Source organism: Canis aureus, chromosome 38 (genome assembly GCF_053574225.1).
Source record: "Canis aureus isolate CA01 chromosome 38, VMU_Caureus_v.1.0, whole genome shotgun sequence".
Lineage (NCBI taxonomy): Eukaryota > Metazoa > Chordata > Mammalia > Carnivora > Canidae > Canis > Canis aureus.
Genome location: NC_135648.1, coordinates 5493881 through 5517779, shown reverse-complemented (window position 1 = coordinate 5517779; position 23899 = coordinate 5493881). Strand labels below are relative to the sequence as shown.

The following is a 23899-nucleotide window of genomic DNA, read 5'->3' as shown; positions in this document are numbered from 1 at the left end:
TGTTTTTGCTAATGTTGACAGGACTGTACTTCTTTCAGAGACAAGTGCATATGTCTGCCTAGCAGTGTGATTCAACTAGCATTGGCCGAAGTCTGAAATGCTTAATAGTTGACCACATGGGGTAGAAGGAAACTCTTGGGTTAGTGAATCTCTTAGCCTTGATCCTCTGTCAATCATGCCATGATGGGGAGAGAAGGAAATCCACACGCACAAAAGGTAAGGTAAATATGCTCGAAAGGTAAATATGCTCCTTAGAGTTACCCGACCTGGTGTGCTGGGAAAAGTACAACTAGACTGCATTCTACATTGTCTTACCATGTCCATGACTATAAAGCCCCGGCCACTCTTCATGTAAGATTCCAATTAAACAAAAGAAGGCCAGTGATGGTTCTCCCAGTGGAGAACCTTATAACAATTTAGGGCATCTAGATGCTCACAGAAGACATTAGTGTGTGGAGCCTTACAGGTCTCCAGGAACAGCCCACCATACGGTATAAAGAGAATTTGTTTTAGTGAAAAAACAAGCCTTGGGCTCGAACACACTTCCCAGAAATGTTAGAAATTAGATTTTTCATCACATTATGGTCAAACACATTTGAATTTGTGACCCTTCAAGTTGGAGACAATCTTCTGAGATATACAACCCACTGCCAAAATCAGTGTAGCTGGTTCATAATGGGGGGCAAATATCACATGATCTGAGACCAAAAGTATTTAAAAAGGAAGTAGGTCTGGTTTTCTCTTACAAAAAAAACCAAAAAAGTACCAACATGCCTTCCACAGCATAAACACTAAGGTTATATTTTATGGATCATTGACTACGTTTTTTTTTTTCATGTGTGGAAATTCACAACTGGTGGTATGAGGCAAACCCCAAAATATCTTACGTTAGCCTAAACTCTGAAGTTAGTGATATAATGCACGTTCACTAAAATAAAACCAGGGGCGTAGCACACGACTAATATTAAAACCGGAAAACTGGAATCTGAATACTTTGAATTAATGACTGGCAGTTTTCTTTGTAGTTTATGTAAAGAAACCAACAAATCAAAATAGTAAAGAATAACAACTATAAACAGTGTACAGCAGTAACCCTAGTCTGGCTTTGCAGACCAGAGCATTATAATGAGGAATACTCTTGCTGAGAATGTATGCTAGTAGGTCACCCAAACAGTATGTGATGGGAACAGCAAAGTAGACAAGGATAAAAACTTTATATGAGCCAGACTAAATGCTACAGCTCCCAAGGGATTATGTCCAAGTATTAGATCTAGCTCATTGTCATCTTTGAAAGGAGAATGTGAAGGTCTTCTCATCAAAACCAACCAATTTAGGCCTGTCCAACTTGGACAGACATATTATCGCAAACCTCCAGGCAAGCCCATCTTATAAACAGTAAAACACACTGCTCCTTGGAAATGAAAGGAAAAACCCAAAGTGGCATCAACAACAAAAAGGACAATCAAATACGTAAGTTAACCAACTGGAAACCTAAAGAGTGAAAGAAAACCCCAATGTAAGAAAAGCAAGTATAAAAATGGAGCACGATCCCCCCAAATCAAAGAAAAAACTAACCAGCTGAGTTAGGAGTCGAGGGTGAGTTAGCTTGGCTTCCATGGGCTGACACATTGGTAGCAGTGACAGCCGTTTTGGCAGCATAAATATTGGCTTCCTCTTGAAATTTACCTATGTTCTTCTTGTACCGGATTCGCTTATTTCCAAACCAGTTTGATACCTAGAGCAGTTTAAGAGAAGAGGAGAAAGTTAACATTCCATCCTATGCAAACATCTCAGGGGAAAAGGGGGCATCAAGAGAGGGTTGCAGGCAGGCTGCACCCCACCCCCCAATCCTATTCTGATTTCGAAACATCAATGAAAACATCCGAAGGAAGAGCACCGAGAGGGGCCATTGCATACAAGGAGAGTCTCCTGCTTAACACAGCACCATAGAGCAAAACCACTGCCGCAAAAACTTCCTACGGAGGAGCTGCTCATTTGGACTCGGACAGTTAGTTTAGGGTAAGCATTTTAAACTTGCTTACTCTTAAGAACATGACACCAAAATAAACAGCATTTCAGGGGAAATGTTACATATCAGTGCTAACACTGAGCAATCAAGAGGCACAGACTTTCAAACATCCATACAAATCTGTATCAACATATAGGTGTTCACATTGAAGGATTAATTTTAAATATTCAGAATTTATGTAAGCTAACACGGACTAGATTCTTAACTGCATGTACTATATAGACCTTAGGATCAGTATAATCCAATCCGATAGATTTCACCAAGTTACTTTGTGCAAAGCTTGGTGTTATCTACTCAAGGAAAAGCTGAGCCATACCACAGATTATTCCTTTGAATTCCAGGCTTTAAATGTTAAAGCCAATACGCAAAATAAACCTAATTTACTTTCATTTGTTAATTTATTTCCTTCATGTGGTTCACAGCAGCTGTCCTGGCTTGCTTCTGTGTCCCCGTTCCCTTTTTACCAAGACCTCTGCCAGACACAAGAGGAGATGTAGTGAAATTCAGGTTTTACCCTTATAGTTCCTGCCTTATGAGGAACGTTTTATACCCCATATTCCAGATGTGATTTCAAACATTTTAAAATACTGCGTGTTTTTTTTTTTAAATAAAATTACAAAATAACCTATGGATTTGGTGAGGGAAGAGGAAGTTGATAACACATGTACCACATAGTTTATATTTACCCAAACAGTGGTAGATAAAGGAAATTTTTGAAAAACTATGGTTACCTTGTAAATACATTAGCAAAATTTAAAAATCTTATAAGGTAAGCCCTCCTATGCCTGTGTGGCTTATGCTACGGGAGAAATGCCAAGCCTTTGTTATCAAAACCAAACCATACCATTGCAGTATTAGTAAATGAGAGGAAAAAAAATTCAATGAGAAATTGCTTTATTTACTGTAAATGCTGCAGTGCCTACAGAGAGTTATGCTAGGAGAGGAAGGGCACTCTGGGGCCATTTTAGGACCACAGTATATCTAATATCATTCCAAAACTCATGCTTTCCTTGATGTAACTTTCACTACTGATATGAGGGAGAGGAAAAGAGGCAATGAGATTTTTCTAAGGTAACTGATGAGTTGGAAGAAAAGGGAAAAGATGAAGATAGTTTGGGGGGGCTTTTGAGGAAGAAAAGAAATGCCTGAGGTCTAGTTAAATAAGCTACATGAGAAGAGGAGATGGAACGTGTTGTGGGAGTGACTCCCCCCTCAATGAGAAGAACAGAGTGGTGAACAAGGTGCTTAGTCGGTTCAGGCATTTCCTACAGTATCGGATGCCCTGAGCCACGTATGTAATCAGTGCTTTCATTAATGAACTTGCCGTTCACAGCTGTGGAGCATCTACTATGTGCCAGACACTAGAGACACATAGAGGACAAAGACAGGTAATACAGAAAAAATAATCGGTTCTCTTGGGAGAGTTTAATCACATCCCAAACATCTTAAGTTCGAAGAGTCTGGGCAGAGCCATGGCAAAGTCCAGCAGGAAGGAAAATACACGAGCTCGCTGTGCCAGGAGAATCTCATCTGAATATACTCAAATAAAGGTATACTTGCAGCTATAAGCAGAGAAGAGATCTCTCCGAGAAAGTGTGTAGAACAATACTTTTCTAGACTGAGTGTGCACAGAGAGCTTGTTAAAACAGATCCCATCCACCCTCCCTTAATTCTGACTCAGGAGTTGGGCTGAGACCTAAGAATTTACACTTCCAGCCAGCTCCCAGGAGTTGCTGATGCTGCCTTCTGTAGACCACACTCCAAGCAGCATGAATATAGAGAAGGGCAGTCTAGGGATCAGAGGACAGGATGGTCTTTGGTGTATCAGCACATTTTTGTTCTGGAACATGGAAGGAATCAACAGTAAGTAGATTTCGAAAGAATCTGTGGCTTAAAAAAAATTGGGTAAGAATTATGGGAGAGGCTTGAAGAGATGAGGACTAAAGAAAAAACAAATGGTATTTCTAGGTTAAGTAGAGACAGTAGATCCTTTAAGAAGACCAAGCAAAAATAGCCCAAGAGGAAGAAGGAAACTCCACAGAGAACAGTATCAAGGAAGCTAAGGGAGGAGAATTTCAAGAGGGAGGGGTAATTTCTTTAAAGATTTATTTATTTGTCTTGAAAGAGAGAGAGTGGACACATGAGTTGGGGAACGGGTAAAGGGAGAGAATTTTTCATGCCGACTCCTTGCTGAGTGCAGAGCCCAACGTGGGGCTCAATCTCAGGATCCTGTGATCATGACTTGAGCCAAAACCAAGAGTCAGATGCTAAATTGACCGAGCCACCCAGGTGCCCCAAGATGGAGGGTGTCAAAAAAAATGACAAAAACAAGAAAGAAAGAAAGAAAGAAAGAAAGAAAGAAAGAAAGAAAGAGCCCCAAAAGGGCTTTTAAAAAAAAGTCTAAAAACAAAAAAATTAAAAATAAATAAATAAATAAATAAAAAAAGTCTAAAATCTGCAGTCCTTAGATTTGAGAACTAAAAGGAGATTTAATAAATCATGTGGTCCAACACACCATGATTGGCAGATGGGGCAATTAAGACCCAAAAAGAGGGAGTTCCCTAAAATCTCACAGTTGACTCTTGACAAAAACATGCTCCAAGACGAATGCTCTTGTTATAGCACCATATCATACTGTCTCCCATTGGGACTTGTTTGGCAACAGCGAGGCAGCTTCATTGTTGTTGGGAGGGAGGAATGTGATGGGAAAGGAAGATGGCATGGCCTTAGGATGGGTGAAGCAAAGGGAAAAGTGATATAAATGTAAATATCCACCTTAATGGACAAATTATGTGCACTTTGAGTTTCCATAATAATGGAGGTGAAAGTTGCCGGAATGGGCCAGGAGTCCAGCTTTGATTGAGATAGAATACGGACTAGCTCCTGGGAGATGTTCCTTCTACCTTCAACAGGGATTTAGAATTCCTAATCCCAGAATTAGATTTCAAAGAGTCTAGTGATTTAATTCTACTTTAGAAGCAGAAGATTCCATGTATCAAATTCACTGATGGTCAGTTAGGGATATGGTCCATGCCTGGAACCATTCCTCACACATGCAGCAGATATCAAAAAGCATCAATTCCCTTTTCTTGTGGACAAGGGATCTAAAGTTGGACAAGAATGGTTAGAGACCTAGACAAAACCAGGTCACGTGAGTTTGACCACTCATGCTCTGCTTTCCTAGGGTTAAGACTAGAACAACCTTCCCCTGGGTCAAAGCACCTAAGGAGGGTCTGAGTTGAAAGGAGCTGGTGTTTCCAAGGCTGCTGCAAATTCCCCAAAGCTTGTCGGGGAGGCCCTGGCAATCTCTTCATTGTGCGTACACTGTGTGGAGCTCTATATTCTGACTGGACCTAATTCAGCTTAGTTAAACACAGGTTGACGGGATCAGCACCCAGCACGGAGTAACAGAAGCCAAGAGTCAACTCAAGGAAGTACAAATGCTCGCTTCATACAAAGCAGCATCTATTCTGGTTGGAAAATGTTAAGTGAAGCTTTCCCACTAGAGTAGCCTTCTTTCCTTCATTCCCCCAACTCCCTTTCTGGAAATGCCAGTAGATTTGGTTCTCCTGCATGTGACAGAAATCAGGGGGACTTTCTCTGGTAGCTTTCAGAACTATGGTTACTGCTCTCAACTAGAGACCAGTGGTGATATTTGAAGTTTGGAAGAAATAATAGTTTTAGGTGGATTTTTTGGGTAGACAAATACACTTAAACATACGTACTGCCTACTTTTTTTTCTTCATACTAACATTGAAGACTTCAGGTCCATAAAAATGTGTTATCATGTGTCTTTCCATGTCAACAGGCACCTGTTAGGGTTATTGCTTTTTGGGAAAAGGTGGCACTCAGTGACATTTTGTGCAACCATCCCATTGCAATCATAGTGACACGTTAAAATCCCCACACTTCATCAGTTACAGAGCGAGCACATCAAGAGAAGACATCTGAGTCCCTTTCATTTACAAGTTCCATTCACTGACTACTTCCTAGGTTGGGCAAAAGATGGGCTAAGGAATGGATCGTGCTTGAGAAAACAGTATAAAGAATGCGGAGAGCTTTCCAAGTGCCTGCAAGAACCTTGACCTTCTCCTAGTCTGTTGGTCCCTCTCAAGATTGTCCAGGTACCCAACTGGAAACTCTCCAGTTGAAACATCTCATGTGTTTACCTTGCCGTGTTAGGTTAGGGCTTAAGCAAATGGAGCCTACAGGCCATTACGAAAGCCCAGTAAGGCAATATCTCCGAGCCCCCGCCTTGTGGCTCCCTCAGAGCCACGTGACAGACAGGCTGAGACTTTTCAGGGCTCCTTACCTGGGACACTGTGATGCCACACTTCTTGGCTAACTCCTCTTTGGCTTCCTCACTGGGGTAAGGGTTGCTGAGATGGGAATAGAAATATTCATTCAGGATTTCTGTCGCTTGCTTGTTGAAATTTCGTCTCTTCCGCCTTCGTAAAGAGAAAGGAAAGAACAACAACAACAAAAAAGTTCACAGCGAGTACGTATAAAAAGGGAATGAGAATCTACTTCTGGGAAAAGACAAATTTTTTATTTAAAAGTGGATTTAAGGAAATGTGCACCAAGGGGCTGGATGCCAAAACCATCATTGAAGGTACTTGTTAAGCACTTTGATTGTACGTCACTGGAGCGCTTGGCCAGAAGAACAGTCACAGATGCTCGCACGGAGTGGTGAGGAACACAGAGTTGCAAAACCCAACCACCTTGGTTTTGAATCTTGGACCAACTGAACGCCAGCCGGGGGAGTGAGATGCCCACCCTCCAAGCCTCAGCTTCTTCTTCAACTGAGAGTGAAGACAGTCATGCTGGCCTTGCAGAGTGACTGCAGCTGGAAAATAGCGAGTGTGCTCTGCACAGTGCCCGGGATAGTGGTAAGTGCTAGGTGACGGGGTTTCTTCCAAGGCTCCAGGCATTGGATCTCACCCTTAGCAATCAATTCAAGTTACTCATTTTGCACAACTAGTGAGATAGGTTTGGTTCTTCCCATTTACCAATGAAGAACTGAGTCCATAGGTCATTCGGCCAGCATGTCCTAGAACCAAGATATTAATTCAGGTCTTCCTGACTATAAAACCCAACCTCGCTCTTAGAAACAAATCATCTCCTGGCAATTACACAGACTCTGCTGCCTTAAGTTAAACATAAGTTATTATTTCCCCTGTATTCCATTCCCAGGTAAATGCACACAGCACTTTTTAAAGGCATCTGGGGAAGAGGGTGTGGAAGGCATGGAAATTAGCCCCCTGGATTGCTTGACCTCCCTTAGAAAGAGAAAAGTGGCACTTCTTAAGCAAGAACAGCTGCTAAATGGTAAAACAAAAGCCCACAGAAATCTTTTTAATACACAGGTTGCTGAAAGGAAGAGAACCACTTTTTGAATAAAAGCATTTTTCTGTCTTAAAAAAAAAAAAGTGCTAATTGAACTAATTTAAAGTGAGAATCACTTTATTGCCGCCTCGCAGCTAAGGCCTGTAGGCAGCTGGGGGAGCTGTTTGGGGACACCAGGCTCACAGCAGAGGCTGGCTGGCCCTCCTCGAGGCGGTGGGGACTCCATCTTTAAATTAGCTCTATTAGCACTTTGCCTTTCTTGCTTTTATCAAAAGCTTTTTCCTTATGGAAGGGATTTCCAGAACATCCTTGGTTATGCCAGGACATAGGATTTCCCGATTTAGCCCACCAGAAAGCACTGATCGCCTCGCTAGACAAGAAATTCAGCTAATATTGTATTTTCAGGGTCCCACTTGGATTAATTAACACAATAAAGTGCCTGATTTTACCGGATGAACACCATCTGTCCATAGGTATTAACCACATCTGTCCAGACTATGCCAAGCCCAAGTCACTTTCCCAAATCATGCTGAGTTTCTGGGTCACCCAGCATCAGAAATTGGGCAGAATGGATTTTTTTTTAAAAAGCCCATCTCAAAAAATAGGCATTTATTATAAGTCCTTGCCTGATGGGAATTTGAGGAAGATAGCCAAGTGGCGAGCACGGGCTCCAGGCCAGGCTTTAGATAACCCTTGGCTTCTTCTCTGCCTAGAGAAAACAGTTGTCTTAGGCCTGGGGAACTGGACCCTGAGGGCTCCCCTAATTGGGAGAACCTCGGTTCATTCATTCAGCTGTCTGCATTAGCATCACACTGTATTTTTTGGGAGTCTTCCAACTGAGCTCAAAGGAAGCCTCTCTGGAATGAGCTGGTGGGGCGGGGCTGGTGCAGACAGCTGTTCCCGAATCTCTTCCCATAGTCATGTGCAACCTTCCCTAGGTGGTCTCATCTACTCTGATGGGCTCCCTTATCACTTCTCTTAGAGCCGTCTCCACGGAGGGCCTTGGAAATCCCAAGATCAGGACTTCTCGGAACTTCAGGAAACCTAGTGAAAATGATGTACTTCTGACGATAAGGTTATTTGAGTTAGACATCTGGTTTTGGCTTGAAGTGTTAGCCGCTGGGTGAGTTAACATTTGTGACTTTGAGCTCAACAAAAGCCTCGGGAGTTGGGTATCTAGGTTTTTATTGTAAGAGGCTGATCATCAAATAGTACTGGATGTACTATTGCCTAAATGCCTAAAATGTGGCATTTTAGGAAGGAAACCTTTTGCATCAGAGTGACTCAAGAGTGGGAAGTGCAGCGCCACAGACACACATTGCTAAATACCAAATGTGACTCTCCTAAGAGTCACTGTCCATCTACTACTGCACTCCTCCAGCTTCAAACACACTCTGTGTCTCCAAAACTAGCATCGGATTTCACCCAGACCAGCTCCATTGTCTTCCTTACCACACCCTCATAGACGCAGTTCACTGTATCTAATTTGTTCATTCATTCATTCATTCAAATATTTGAGTACCTAGCAGGTGCCAGAACCTGGAAGCGATTCTCAACCCCTCCTGCTGTCTTACCTTCATCAGATGATGGGCCCCAAAGCAAGTCCTGCCAGTTCTATTTTTAAAATCCAACTCTTTTATTCTAGCCTATTGCTGCTCTATTTTTGAAATGGGTTCAGATAAGCCACTATCTATCATGTGACGGTCTCGCCAGTGCTGCGCAGTGGCGCTTTCAACAGTGAGGGAAATGTTCTAGATCTGTGTTGCCCAGTACAGTGGCCATGAGCCTGCTCTTGACCACTGAGCAACTCAAATGTGGCTAGTGAAACTGAGCAGTTAATTCTGAAATCTTACTTATTTCCATGTTAATTCAGTTTGAATTAATTTAAATTTAAAATCAAATAGCCACTTACTAGATGGTGTAACTCTAGACCGAAGCTTTCCAGAAATACAAGGAAGGTGTGAATTCACAGCCCTGCTGCACACTGTCAAGAGCATGAAAGGTCTTTAAGGCCTCTTTAGTTTATTCTGTGATGAACCAATGTTTATCTTAAAATAAAATGATCTTGCTCTGCATATTTGAGTAAAATGGGGAAGGTACTTCATATTTATTTTGTGTTCACCCAGTTTGAAGAGCACAGGCTTTAACTGGGGTTCTTACTGCATCTCTTCTCCCATTCAGCTCATCTTCAAGAGAAGCACTACAATAACTCTCCCCAACCATGGATCTGATCATGTCACTAATCATAGTAATAGTTATAGTAATAGTTATAGTAATAATAATAAAATATAAATACGACAAAATAATATATAACATAGTGATAGTTAATATATTAAATAATTCTTTTATGAATTATTGTGTGAATACCATATTCCAGACACTATACAAAGTCTTTTTTTCTTCAAATTATCTTAATTACTCCTGCGTATAGGATTAGGCCCATTTTACAGACAAGAGTCCTAGAGAGGACAGGTCACTTAGCCTGAGTTACAAAGGTTGCCAGAATTGGAATCCAAGCAGTGCAGTTTGAGAACTTATGCTACAAATTACTGTATCCTTTCCTTAAACAGCTCTAACGGTTTCTGCCGCTTTTCTCAGGACAAATTTGAAATCTTCACGGGCACAGTTAGGGGTGTTCAATGGATCTGTCCATCCCTAGTGCCTCATTTCCTCCAGCCCTAAACATGCTCTGCATAATTTCATCTAGCCACATCATATGCTTCTCCATTCCCCAAAGACACTTGTGACTTTTATGCTCCTATGCTTCTTCACACCAACCTGTGTATTTCTCTCCCACGGCATTTGCCACAGGTTTCCATATGTCTCCCCAGCTACACAGCAAATTCCTCAAGGGTTGAAGCCACATGGCATTCCTCTTTGAAACCCCAGTGCTGACACATAGTAAGCATTCCGGGTAAGTATCGCCCATTGAAGTTGGGTTACGTTGTTTCACCGTGTCCATGGGAGTCCTTCTGCTTGGCAAACACCATGCTGACTCTGAGATCCCAAACCCTCTACCCTCTCCCGCAGAGCTGGTAGATGTACTTCATGGAACACGCAATTTTACGTTCACTAGTAAGAATCGTCTGCTTGTTCCACACAGTTATGAACACCTTGAAGGTAAGACCCCCCATTGATATGTGTTTTTTTCCTTTTATTTTTTCCAGTGGCTACTACAGCATTTGGCAGAAAGCAAACTCAAGGAGATACCTCAATCTAAATATAGGTGAGAGGACCCAGACCTTCCTGGATGTCCCGCCCTCTCGTTGTCTTCTACTTTACTACTTCATTTTACATAATCCCTCTGTCAGGGTGAAATGCAGAGGTGTTCTTCCAGCTGTTTATCCTCTTATTGTTGTCTCCAGCAAAATGTGATTGCAATAACAGAAGTTAAAATTATTGCTCGAAAATCATTAAGAGTTTTGTAAGTTCTCTCTCTCTCAACTGAGAAAACGGTGTTGATGGTCCTGACAATAACCTTACAAGTTTGATAGCACAAAGTTTGGTACATAGCATGAGATAATAAATGTAGAATGAATGCATGGATGGATGGATAGATTTATTTCTGGCACAATGAAGTCAACGTAAGGAAAAGAAAAAAGAAATGACCTGAATGGACAAACCTGGACCAAGTGCTCAGCTGAGGAGTTGGGAAGGCAAAATTATAAGGCCCAGACTCCAGCCTGGCATCCCCTCCCTCCCACCAAGTGTGGGTGGAGCTGTGACCAGGAATGGATATCCATCCTGTGTCCTTGTGTCTCAGGAGATTAGGTTAAAACCTTAAAATGGTGAGATTCTCTTGCTGGCTTCCAGGAAGAAAGCAAGCAGCCAAGATGTATGCTGGCCAGGGAGAGAGTGGCTCCAGGGAGCTGGGGACCTCAGTCCCACAACCACAAGGAACTGAATTCTGCCCACAGTGGGAATGGGTGTGAAATAGGACCCTGAGCCTCAAATGAGATCACGGCCTCTCCTGACACCCAGATTACAGCTTTGTGAGACGAAGGGCAGAGGATCCAGTTCATCTGTTCCCAGACTCCTAAACCACAGAAAACTGTTCCATAGTATCTTTGTGTTGTTTTAATCTGCTTTGTGGTCATCGGTTAGGTGGCACCAGAAAACTGAGATGAGGAGTATTTCGCAACAAAGTCAGATCATTCGATTCCACATACCTGTGACAATACCAAGCCTAATCGTGCCACTAAGTATTTTACTTGTCTTCCAAGTCTTTCACTGATGCAGCCCAGCCCGTCAGATGCATGTGAATATTAGCACTGACTCTGTCTTTCTCACTGAGATTTGCTTAGCAAGAGCTCCAATTATAGCACTGGAAGCAATGATAGGAACTACCCCAATTACAAGGTCTGGGTAAATATTTCTTTCTGAGCTGAGAAAACCATTTGCTCAGCCGTGGGCTGCCCTTTGGAGTTATACTCTTTCACCGATACCAGATAGACCCTCAAAATAAATGCTGCTAACGATGATAATAGCTTTGTTGTTTTAGTTTGGAACCATGGCTCAGAGGCAGTGATTCAAAGGTTGCAACCAAAGCAGGAAAGAGGCCCTCTCTTAAGTGATTGTCCTTCTGATGCCAACTGGAACCATCCAGGCGAAGGCTGTTGGAAGTGACAGGAACTGCGTACAAAGCTCGCCCAGTTTTGGGTCTGACCTTCAGCTGTGCACAGCATAGTTACAGCGAGAAGAAATCCAACAAGACAATGATTCTGCTCCTCCCTCCTCCCCGGGTTCTCTCTGCATGGGAATCCAGTTTGGGCCCAACTTTCCTCTTTTTCAGTAACTGCCAACACAAATACCAACTCCAGAATTTTAACTAGGGGGGTTTCCATGGGGATGGAAGCAACACATGCAGAGTGGCGGTGGTGGCAGCATGGGTGCCGAGCCCAGACAGAGGCCACCAGTCACTTGCACTCTGGATTGTGAGTACCAGCCTGCTTTAAAGAAGCTGGGCTGGCAGCAGGCCATCAGGCGAGGGAGATGCACAGGGGACCTGCTTCAGGGTGACTGTGCCTCCTTCTGCATCACCATGCCCAGCTGGAAAAAGCTCTCTTTGTGTTAACTTTCTCTTGACTGATCCTGTGGAATTCTGGTGGCCCAGAGACACATTTTGCTAGCTGGCATTCTCATTCTGTATTCCATGTGACCCAAAACACACTGAATAAAAGGGAGTTTAGGAGATGCCAGGGAGTTTTAAAGAGGTCTGTGGACCGCAAAAACCACCATTGTGAACAGAGAGAAATACAGGTAAGCGCTAAATAATGCATGACTTCGAGGGTGAAAAGATTCTACAAGGAGCAGTGACTCTGTCTCATTGAAAAGGGACAAAACCATAGATCATGTAATGGCATACTGTCCTGACACACCTGAAGTTCCAATAACCCAAATCATAGAGTGGGGTGATTTTTAGGAATTGAAGCAATGACTAGTGAAATCTGCACTTACAGAAGCTGGCTAATCTAAGATGGGCTGCAGATCGTGAAGGACACCCACACTCTGCAAACATGTCTGCAAGATCAACTATCGAAACACTCCTCCCCAGTAAACGAAAGATATGATGATTGCCATCTTGCAGCCGGCATACCAGAAGTTAAAGATACCAGAGGGATTTGCATAAATCCAGTGGTCTAGAGAATCAAGGACCAAGAGCTGATTACTGGTTCTCTGTTCTCTAGTTTTTTATCTTTGTTTAAAAGGACCTTTCAATCTAGGATTTCTTCAACTGAATTCTATGAACTCACAAGTGAGGTCATGAGTAGCAATGCCAGATGGAAGACATGAAGCCTGGATTGAAAATGTGGCCCCTGCTCCTCCTCCTCCACATCCTTGTGCTCCTAATACGCAGCTCAGAGTATGCCACGTGGCCACCTACTTACAAAGATTTGTTAAGCCAAGCAAAATGCACTCTCTGGCCATACGTAACGTGGAGAAGATCCCAGCTTTTCAAACTGCACTAACGTTCTGGAGAACATGTGTCCCTGAGGCATCCAGTGAGACCGCTACAAGCCCAGGGCGACAACAGGTAGCTCTAAAAGCGGTACTGAGTCATATGAACACAGAAGTGCGACCTTTGCTCTCACCTGCCTCACTCATTCCTGCTTCCCAAGCAGAGTGAGTAACAGTGGGAACAGAAGGCGTCCCTTCTCATCATACATTTTCCTGGAGCTGCCTAAAACCGATGGCTGATGCCGTCCTGCAGCCTCCCTCTCCTGACCCAAGAAGCAGGCTGCCATTCAGCGTGGCTTTGGACATGGTGAAAATGGAGCCCAGAGAGAGGGGCCAGCTATGGGTCCCAACCCCAGATCCGGGATATCCCCAGTGGACAGGTGGCCCTGTTGGCGACTCACCGCGCATCCAGAAACCGGGAGCGCAGGATCATGACGGCCTCGCATGTGCTCTGCTTGAGCTGCATCTGAATGGAGCTGAACTTGCGATGAATGATGCTGACCATCCGCTCGATCTCCTTCGGGGAGATGGGCCTGGTCCGGCTCTGCTCCCGCAGGAGGTTCATCACGTGGGTGGTAAACTCGTTGCACGCCTAGAACAGCAGGACAATCAACACCGGCACATGTGGACGGCCAGGGCCTGGACAGAAGGCTGTGTGGGCTCTTTTAGGGATGCAATGAGGAAAGAAAACTCAGCTAGATTGTGGGATAAAATAAATGACAGGCCTAAAAATACGTTTCATCCTGTTTGACTCTACGTTTGGCCACGATTGAGATTTTTTTTAAGGGTGAAGATAAATCTTCATCTTTTTTTCTCACAATTTTACTACAGTGAAAGGTGAGAACATGAATCCTAGTATAAGATACACTCTACCACCCTTCACCCCAAGGTTCACAGCCCAAGAGAGCTTAGGGTCAGAGAGGGTACAAACTTCTCCCTTGCTCATTATCGCTGATGTATCAGAACTTCCAAATGTTCAATTTTGGGATGTGTAAACAGCCAAAAGAATGGAATCATGGGATTAAAAGCTAACCCTCCTGGGAGATCTCTCATAAACCTACTTCTCCTTTCAGTCTTATTACGAGAATTCCTTCCTCTGCTGGGCTTCTGAAGACCCACTACATCCACCACACAGATTGGAACCTGTCCTCAGAGGCCTTGTAGAAATGGCATCAACACATGATGTAGAGGATTCAGGAGTCATCCCTGCAGAAGGGAAAACTCTCAGGTTAGACCAGTAGACCACCAGCTCTGGGGGTGAGGTTAAATATCAGTTGTCCCACCTCCCTACTTTACACTGGGGTAAAACTGCGGCCCAGAGAGAGGAGGGGCCTTTTCCTAAGACACACAGCAGAAAAGGAGCAGCCACGCCAGGACCTGAACACTTCCTACTCCAGGCCGGGGACTTCTGTCCTTTCCCAGAGCCCAAACTTGCTCCCCTGAACACTAACCAGTGCCCTTCCTTGTGGTTACTATTACTTATCATCTCAAGTCTGGTTTCCATAGCTGAGCATTCAGATGCAACATTACAAAACTATATTAGATTTGTAACACAAAAGGCAAGACGATCTTTGACAGTTAAAGAATTAAGGACTCAAAGGGCTCCAACTTAATACCAACACGAGAAATGCCACTCATTCATGAATGGTAACGCTGCGCTGCGTCTGTTTTTACAGCACAAAGCCCCTCATTTCTGTCAAGAATGCAGTAACAACAACATATTCCCTACTCAATTCTCTTAAGAAATCTTTCGAGATTGGTTGGCCAAAGATTATCTAGGCAGGCCCATCCACCAGGCTGAGTCTACACTGGGGACCAGGGGACCTGGTCTTTGACCCCAATTCTGTAGGTGTCTGGGTAAAGCCTTTCACTACTCAGTGCCTCATTTTATTCATATGGGGGAATGGATTTAATCATTCCTACCCCTTAGCAAGGCCAGCAACACCCATGGTCTTATATGGTGACCCTCAGATGGTGTGAATCGTGCTCATGAGGTGAGAGGGGCCTGAATGGCCTGTGTTCGGATCCTGCCTTGGGCCTTGGAAAGCTGCCTAACCTCTCTGTGACTCATCTTCCTTATCTGTGAGATGGGGGTGGCAGTTCCCACTTCAAAGGGTATGGTAAGGACCAGAGAAGTTACTAGGTGTGTGTCTGGCTGTGTAAAGATGTGTCCAGACCCCTGTTTGTCTCTTGGTAAAAATAAACAGGGTCCGATTCCCTTCTTTCTACTCTATCCTCCGATTACCTTCTCTCTACATGCTGAAGAGAAATCCATAGATGGGATCTATCTGGCATTCTGCTCTCCACTAAGAGAATTACCATATAAACACAAGATCTGGATGATATAAGCTTCTTCCCTGCCCACCCACCCCCCAGTTGGCTGGATTCTATGAGGCCACTGGGTGGGAAGTGCAGGGTCAGGCACAGGGCTAGCATCCCAGCCACCTGGCTGGCCTGCAGCTCCTCACCTGGTGGGGGCTCCACCGGGGGAGGGGCTTGATGTGAGGAGGCATTGTCAAGTGCACTCGCTCTCCACAGGGAAGCCACGATGCTGGGCTAATAATAATGTGCTTCATTACAGGGAATAAAAATACTCACAATATCTGATGTTTATTCAAGACATTTTTATCCCGGGGCCCTTTCTGCTCTGCCATAAACAGACAGTGGGGTCTTCTCACCCACTGCTGAGGTACAGCAAGGCAGCTGCTCAACAGCTGCTCAGGAACCCACAACAGAGCAGAGGCCTGTTCCAAGTCCACTTCAGATGGACAGGACATGATGATCCAGGTTTCTTCAGGACCTACACGACCCATATGCCATCCTCCTTGGATCCCGCAAGCTTGTGCCTTTGGAAGCCAGGCCAGGCTGCCTCTGTCCTGTCAGATGTGGCCCATAGGACAGGGATGGGAAGAGCTGGTGCTACAACTGCTAATTAAACAGGACCTGCAGAGGCTGGAAGTCTCTGGACGGGGGGACCCTCTGCTGCGGACGGTCAAAAAGGGAGTCACCCTCTGGCACTGCCACTCCACGTGCCCCTACAAGGCTGAGGATTTCGAAGGGACACTTCCCAGGTTCCAGGGCAAGAACATTTCTGGAAGCTGCAGACTAAAGACAGGCCCTCCTAGAACATCCTGCTCGAGCTTCCAGAGTTAAGCTTCCTTCCTGCACTCTGGTCAGCCCATCTTCTTCCCTTACTCCTTCAAACTGGATGTGGTGCCCACCTCAGCAAAGAACATAACTGGGATTTTGGGTTCCTCCTGGCCATGGACCGACCAACCCAGCCCGGTTCAGCTGTACACATTTAGCCCCATCCATGCCCCAGCAGCATTATTTACAAAAGCTAGAGAACCCTGCAAAGGGACAAGGAGCATCAGTTTTTTAAATACCCCGTGGAGTAAAATTCAGTGTTGTGACATCACGGTTTTGTCTATTAGAATAAGCCAGCTCTCAAATACCTTAGCTACCTCCATGATCTCCTGGAAAAGCATTTTTTTGACACCAGTAACTAAATAAAATAATTTCCTACCATTCTTTCTAATGAAAATCTCTAGAAGCTTTCTTTATTTAATAACCTCAGGGTGAAACAATGGCTGGTTCAGGTAGGTGGTTTTGTTTTGTTTTTTTCAGGATAGGATTGAGGAGGGCCTGATACCTAATTAGCAGAAAGCTAATTGATCGTCTGGTTATTTATCACCACCATATTTAAAACAAAATAAAAATACCAGAGTCAACTATTAATAGCCAATTTGGCAACTTCATCCAAGGTACGACTAAAGTAGAGAGCGATATTTTTACTTTACTGAGGTTTCCTGATTTCATTTTATTTTTTATTGTTATTTTTAAAAGATTTTATTTATTTATTTATTTATTTATTTATTTATTTATTTATTTGATTTAGAGAGAGAGAAAGAGGGAGCATGAGCGGGGGCAGAGAGAGAGATTTTCAAGCAGACTCCCTGCTGAGCACAGAGCCGGGTGTGGAGCTTGATCTCAGGACCTGAGCCAAAATGAACAGTTGGATGCTTAAGTGACTGAGCCACCCAGGCATCCTTGAGGTTTCCAGATTTTAAAAAAGCTCCCATGAGGAATGATCACAGAAAAATGAAGACGATGCATCTCCCAGACATACTAGCTAGGAGCTTAATGGCATAACTTCCCTACCATCTACTATTTATTATAATTAACAATATAATTAGCACTAATAAATAATTAGGTGCCCAAAGTATGTTAAGTAGGATTCGGTTCTTACCCACAAAATGTCCACAAAACTAATGAAATTATTTTTTTAATATTTTTAAGAATAAGAAGTATAGATGACCACCCTTATAATTATGTAATTTTTCTGTACTGATGAGAGTTTTTCCTTAAGTTTCTGATTTCCAACCTCTTTATTATTTAAAACAGGCAGATATCTTTGAGAAGTTTTTGAAGGAGAATGTTATTATTCCTAGCTTCTCTTACCTACCAGTAATTAACCTAGTCCCTGGAAGTAACAAAGGACAGGCCAGCTTCTTCACTGCCTGCACAAGCCCACAATCCATATTGAGTGCAGTCAGGTGGTGTTCCAATAAGAGCCCTTGGACTAAGGGTCAGAAACTGGATTCCAGGGCCACCTCTGTCCCTCACTGGATATGTGACCATATAAGCCCTCTGATCTCTACTTCCTCACCTGTCAAAACAAGAGAGGCCAACAGTACCTGTCCTGGGTACCCAACCACAAAATTACCTTGAGGAACAAGTGCAATTGTGTCAGCAAAAGTAAGCAGTCAGTTCTTCTATGTTGTGGGCAACTTGAGCTAAGAATAAAGCCGGCTTTTAACACTTACCAGCCTAAAATCCATCCCAGTTATAGGTTTAGTTTGGTGGGGAGAGAAGATTCACTCCCTGAGCTCTTCTTGTCCCCCTGGTGTTTGGTGGGAGTTACCCTGGATGGCAGGTCTAGAGAAGTTGCTTTGCCAGAAACCAGGCTTAGTCTTGAAGGTAAAGTAGGAATAGCACTGAATGGGTGGAACTCAAGAGGCCAGGTAGGATTTGTCCCCTTCTGTCTCTTAACCTCCAAAGGTTAAGGTAGACTGTGAACTGTGACAGGATGGACCTGGAAACTTCAGGGATGGGCGAGCTCTGTGGGCTCAGCATCTCCTGAGATCTTGGGAAATATCTACATGAGCCAACACTGCGGCAAGAATATTTGCTCTTTACTAAGAAGGTGAAGGGCGATGACTCACAGGTTCTTCTTGCAAGATTGCTGCTATGCTCTTCCCCTCAAATCCTCCCTACGCCTATCCGATGGTTGAGTTTCACCACGCTTGGCTGCAAGCTTCGCAGCTATTCTTCCCCCCAACCCCTCAGAAAAAAGGAACTTGGTAGAAATCCATTTCGAAGGCAGATAGGAGTGCAATAATGAAACTTTCCTCACTTTAAATTTTAAAACGCCCATTTCTATTTTAAAATTTAAATTTTCTATTAAGTTTGCATTTGCTGTCGACCTAGTCAGTCAGAAGTGGACTAGAAAGGGTCTTCTGCCTTTTGCTTTTTCTCCCACGTGATTCTGCGACTCTTAAAAAAGAAAAGGAATCCAGAAAGCTAGGAATTCCATGAAAGTAAGTTAAGTGTCAAACTTCAGCATAATGCCGCATCCAAAAAGGTGACAACAAATGTACCTGTCACCTGCTGATGGAGGAAAGGTGCATATAAGGGACTCCTGTTAAAATAGTATTGCTCATACGGACCCCAGGAAGCAGAACTGATACATAGAGTCCCATATGCGTGTGTGCGCACATATGTGCATGCGTGTGTGCGTGCGCGTTTGTGTGTGGCGCAGGGAGCGTTTCTTGGAGAGAGGAACTCTATTATAATTAGAATACGTTACATTTACATACTGCTTTGTAATTTAAAGCCTTTCCCATGTTTTCTTTATATGGTTTTCATGGTCTTGTGATATCCTCGACTCTAAATCTACAGCTCTTTGCCCTACACTGCCAGCTTTTGGTTAGACTATGTGGTCCACTGGGTCCCATCAGTGGAGCGTCAGGACTGGAATCCAACTTTGATGACTATAGGGGTCCCCTGAGACCCTCTACTCTTCTTTTTGGAGGGAGGTGAGCACCACATCCTGTATTATATAAAAATGAACACGTTTGACTCTCACTTGAGCTGAGTCTGGGTAGAGAAAGGGACTTGAAGGTCAAGTTTTAGTATCCTTTCCTGTAGGATTCCATGAACAATTGGAAGGTGAGGAATCATCCCCAAATAAGGAGCAGAAGAGGGCCAGAGGAGTCCACCAACTGCCCCATGGGTCAGGTGGTGACTCTGCTAATGACCTCTCTTATCCCATGAAACCCAGGCTGCCGACCGTGGGCAAATGTCCTCCTGGAGCCCAGCTCAAACATTTCTTATATTGACTATTCGTGTTTCCTGAAATCATCACTTACAACTTAAGTTTTTTAGGTGCCTTTGTGGTCAGAGCACCTAGGTTTTTAATATTGGAGACTGAGGACTCTTGGCCTCCCGTCCGGCCAGGGACTTGGTGCAGAAATGCAGAGGCTTGGCCCTTGGGGCTCTGCAAGCCCCCGGGGCCCATGGCTCTTCACCCTCCTTTCTAAAGGGCCAGGGTGCCCGACGACGCCCCCATGGCCGCGGTTACCTGCTCGTACTTCTCCAGCTCCGTGTGGTAGATCTGTCTGATTTGGGACAGCTTGGCTCTGTAGTCTGAATGCTCCACCGAGTTGTCGGAGCCCGCCCCTCCCGAAGCTGCCGCTGCCGCCGCTGCTGCCGCCGAGCCTCCGCCCTTCTCAGGGCCCGCCACCCCCTCGGCCAGCAGCATGTTGTCCAGTCGCATCAGCTGGGGGTCTGTTGGTTCCTCCTCCTGGGCTCCCCGGATACTCAAGACTGCAGGGGGACACAGCAGAGGGGAGGGTTAATGGTAACCCATAGGTAAGCAAATGAAGAAAACAGAAAGCAATGGCATGCCACTGGCGCAGCAAGTCACCCAAGTGCTTGCAACATGGCACACGTAGGATGGGCGAAGGGTCGGGCAAGGGGGATGACGAAGGGGAGAGAACCCAAGGAGAGGTTTGCTTTGTTCCAGAAACTACTGATGCTCCACTTATGAGAGCTACACAGAATAGTCCAATTCAGGGAGGCAGAAAGTAGAAGAGTGTGGGGGCTGGGAGTCCGTGTTTCCTAGGGACAGAGTTTCACGTAGGAGAGAGGGATGGTGGTGACGGCTGCACCAAAGTGAGCGCGCTTAATGTTGCTGAACTGTACCCTGGACACTGAAAAATGGTTAAGATGATAACCTTGTTATGTATACGTTACGTAAGAAATTTCAAAAGTACAAAAAATTAATTATAGCAGGATATAATTTTCACTTTCATCTCCAAACTGCCAAATTTTTAAATCAAGGAAAGACATTTCCTTCTTTTCTAATTTTAGAGTTCTGTGAGTTTGTGGTTTTACCCTCATATTGCCTTTGTTATATTTGATTGGCCTGAATTTTCATTTCCAAAAATAACCTAAGCCACGTAAATCTAGTCATTTTGGACTGAAATCTTAAGACCTTTCCTCTAGGCCAGCAGGGAGAGTATGGAAGTTTCAAACAGCAAGAAGATAACATCACATGCCAATTAGTATTGAATAAAAAATAAAATAAAATAACAAAATAAAACAGCAGGAAAACAAATTGGCCAGTGAGTAGGGATGTTTCTCTCTGGACGCTGAGATCTCTTCATTCCAGGTATAGACAGTCCTGTTGGAAACCAGGGTGAGGCCCACTTAACAAGCTGTTTTGGGTATTCTTCAGAGAACCCAAGTAGGATGGAGGAGACTCCAATGAATGAAATGGCTGCTTTTTATTAAAACACCCTGGCCATTTGGGTGGGGGGGTGGGGGTCGGGACCGAAAGAGATCAAGTGTTTTAGTAAATCAGCAGAAGAGCTAGGCAGTCTCTTTTTACTACCATCATACAACTTGCCATAAAATAAATCACTCATCTAAACCTAGTTTATCTGTCAGCATCCAAATCTTTGTCAAGAGAGAACATGAAAAGAATTTCCAATAAAAAAAATGAATAAAGTTTGGGGTAAGGAAGGAAAGGAGGGAAGAGAGTCAAGGCAGAGGAGAATGAGCCATGTCCGTCTGTTTTCGGGATGGAGATGGCAGGCACCATGTGGCTTGATGGACACAAGCTGATTCCAGGTGGGGTGCATCTGGGGAGCCCCCAGGAGGTGGGCCCAGTTGTCTCCTGAGCCCTAGCAAGACAGTCCCACGGGGTCATGACCGGGAAGGCGGATATGAGGTCAATATGAAGGACGTATAGATGTTCAGGGTGTCCCATCACATGTAACGCCAGCATAACCACATGCTCCTGGCTTCCATCAGGTGAGACAAGGACCAACCGTGAGCATGGTTCAGAAGGAAATCCCAATTCCTACACTCAGTGGGACCCTGCAGCATGGCTTCCATGAAACCCGAGACAGTCAAGTGGCATGCTGAGCCAGGTGGCCCAGCAGTGGCGGTTAGGAGCAGAGGATGAAGGCTCGGGGTAGAAAAGCAGTGAAGTAAGGGAGGGCGGCGGGGAAGAAAGATGTAGGGAAGACGGCTACTGGGGAGGAAAGAAGGAAGTCCGCACCTGTAGGCAAACCCCAAACACCTCTGGACTCAGGCTCTTCTCCTTCTACACCTGAGTCCTCAATTTCCTGCTGCACTAAAATAAAATTGCCGTATCAGTGATGGCATTATTGAGGGTTGTTTTTTGGGCTTCTTTCCAGGGAAATCCTCCTTTTGTAGGCCCAGGAGATGAACTGAGAAACTGCCCCTTTGACTGGTTTTTGAATAACATCCAGTCATGTTATTCTGTGCCTTGAATTCATTCACCCAAACCTTCAAAGTCCTATGAAGAACATATCGCCACTAACAGGTTTCCTCAAGAAAATAATTCAATGCTGTACCCATTTCCTGAGTTAGAGACCTTTCCATTCCCTAAAGGGGCAGATAAGAAAGGGGACCCACCCGAGCAGCCCAGAAGCTCCCCTTTCCTCACCCCTATGGGTGAGGGCATTCGTGTGTGGTGTCTACGGGTGATTCTCTCCTGAATTTGATTCAGCGAATTTTAATTTGCTTTATCAACAAAAACATTTTGGGTCACTTAAAAGATTCACCTCTGAGCTATTCATAATAAACAAATGTAATTGTTGCATTGCACTTTTACAATTTGTTGGTCATTAAATAAATTGCAAAATTCTACTCTTGATTAATCCACTCTACTGCATCTGGTGTTGCGGACCTCCAGAAGAGGCCACAGACTCTAGACAGCAGCCCCCTGAGGCTGACAGGAAACCACCCCCTCCCCAGATGCCCAGCCAGTGGTAATGCCTCCAACTGGGTCTTCCCGGCTGTTCCAGAGCCAATCCCTCATGCACATGAAAGATCTCATAAGAATTTCTGGTCTCAGTGAAGGTAGCAAAGAGAAATGGAGCAACATCACCCTAATGGTCAGGACTTGCCCCACTAGATCCAGTCCACAACCTGTCCACCCGAGATGATGACAAGGACCCTTGGACAGCACGTGTGCCTACGACTGCCTCGCTCACCCCATCAGCTTATTCCTCCAACAAAGTTCAGTTCGTTAGGAGAGAAGCAGGAGAAGCAGATAGGCATCCACAGACCAGAGTGCTGGGCCCAGTCCCTCCGGGTACTAGGAAGGTAGCCATGGGCGTGTTACTAGCACCCGTACTTACTTCTGAGAGTATTTTCCCCTTCCAGACCCACACAGTTGCATGGACACCTTTGCTCCACCTTTTCTTTGAAACAATCAGTGGGATACACAGACTATCCACACATCTACCTAATTAACATTTTGTTGGGCTTGAAATCTAACTGCTTTTAAATGAAATAAGAAAGAAAATGGCTAAGACCAGCAAAGGATGCTGAAGGGTTACACTGCGAGCCCCTCACCACCAGGGAAACTTCACGGCAGTCACACAGTGCAAAGCGCTCACCTATACGGACTCTTTTTTTTTTTTGTCCCTGCTCAGGTATAAAGGATACATTTAGTTAAGAGGAAAAGAAAAAAAACAAAAACAAAAAACAAAAACAGGGCAAGTGTTAGCACTTCGTTTTGCTTTTATACCATTTTATGAATCCTGTAAACAAACACTCTTTAAAAAGAAATTTGGATTTAATAAGATTTAATAAAACTGGTTTCCAAATGTGGCCAATAAGACATCGTTATAGAATACGATGCTTCTTAACATAGGTGTCGCCTGCATTTATACTTAGGGTTCAGGACACATAAATAGGTCCCAAACCAGAGATCCAGTGAAAATGAAAGAATGTAAAGATGGGGGTTGGGGGTGGAGGAGGAGCAGTCCTCTCCAAATTACACTCTTTAAATTATACTGAAATTTAAAAAAAAAATTAAGAATAGAAATAAATTATACTGAAATCATTATGGGAATTAAAAAATTCAGAGTATGTGTTGGAATCCCCTGCTATATATATATCCCTCATGTGTATATATAGTGTGTGTATATATAGTGTGTGTATATACATATATAATGTGTGTAT

At 44.2% G+C, this 23899-nt stretch overlaps 1 protein-coding gene across 8 annotated transcripts in view; it reads right to left on the bottom strand.

Moving 5' to 3' along the window:
- PBX1 (PBX homeobox 1) overlaps window positions 1-23899 on the bottom strand; it is a 325636-nt gene that overhangs the window by 71980 nt on the left and 229757 nt on the right. For all 8 annotated transcript variants that reach the window (XM_077886855.1, XM_077886860.1, XM_077886852.1 and 5 more), the window contains 4 exons: window positions 19977-20221; window positions 13735-13925; window positions 6342-6477; window positions 1576-1735 (listed from right to left, as the gene is read on the bottom strand). In XM_077886855.1, the coding sequence (XP_077742981.1) occupies window positions 1576-1735; window positions 6342-6477; window positions 13735-13925; window positions 19977-20221 (732 nt within the window). The remainder of the gene's footprint in view (window positions 1-1575; window positions 1736-6341; window positions 6478-13734; window positions 13926-19976; window positions 20222-23899) is intronic.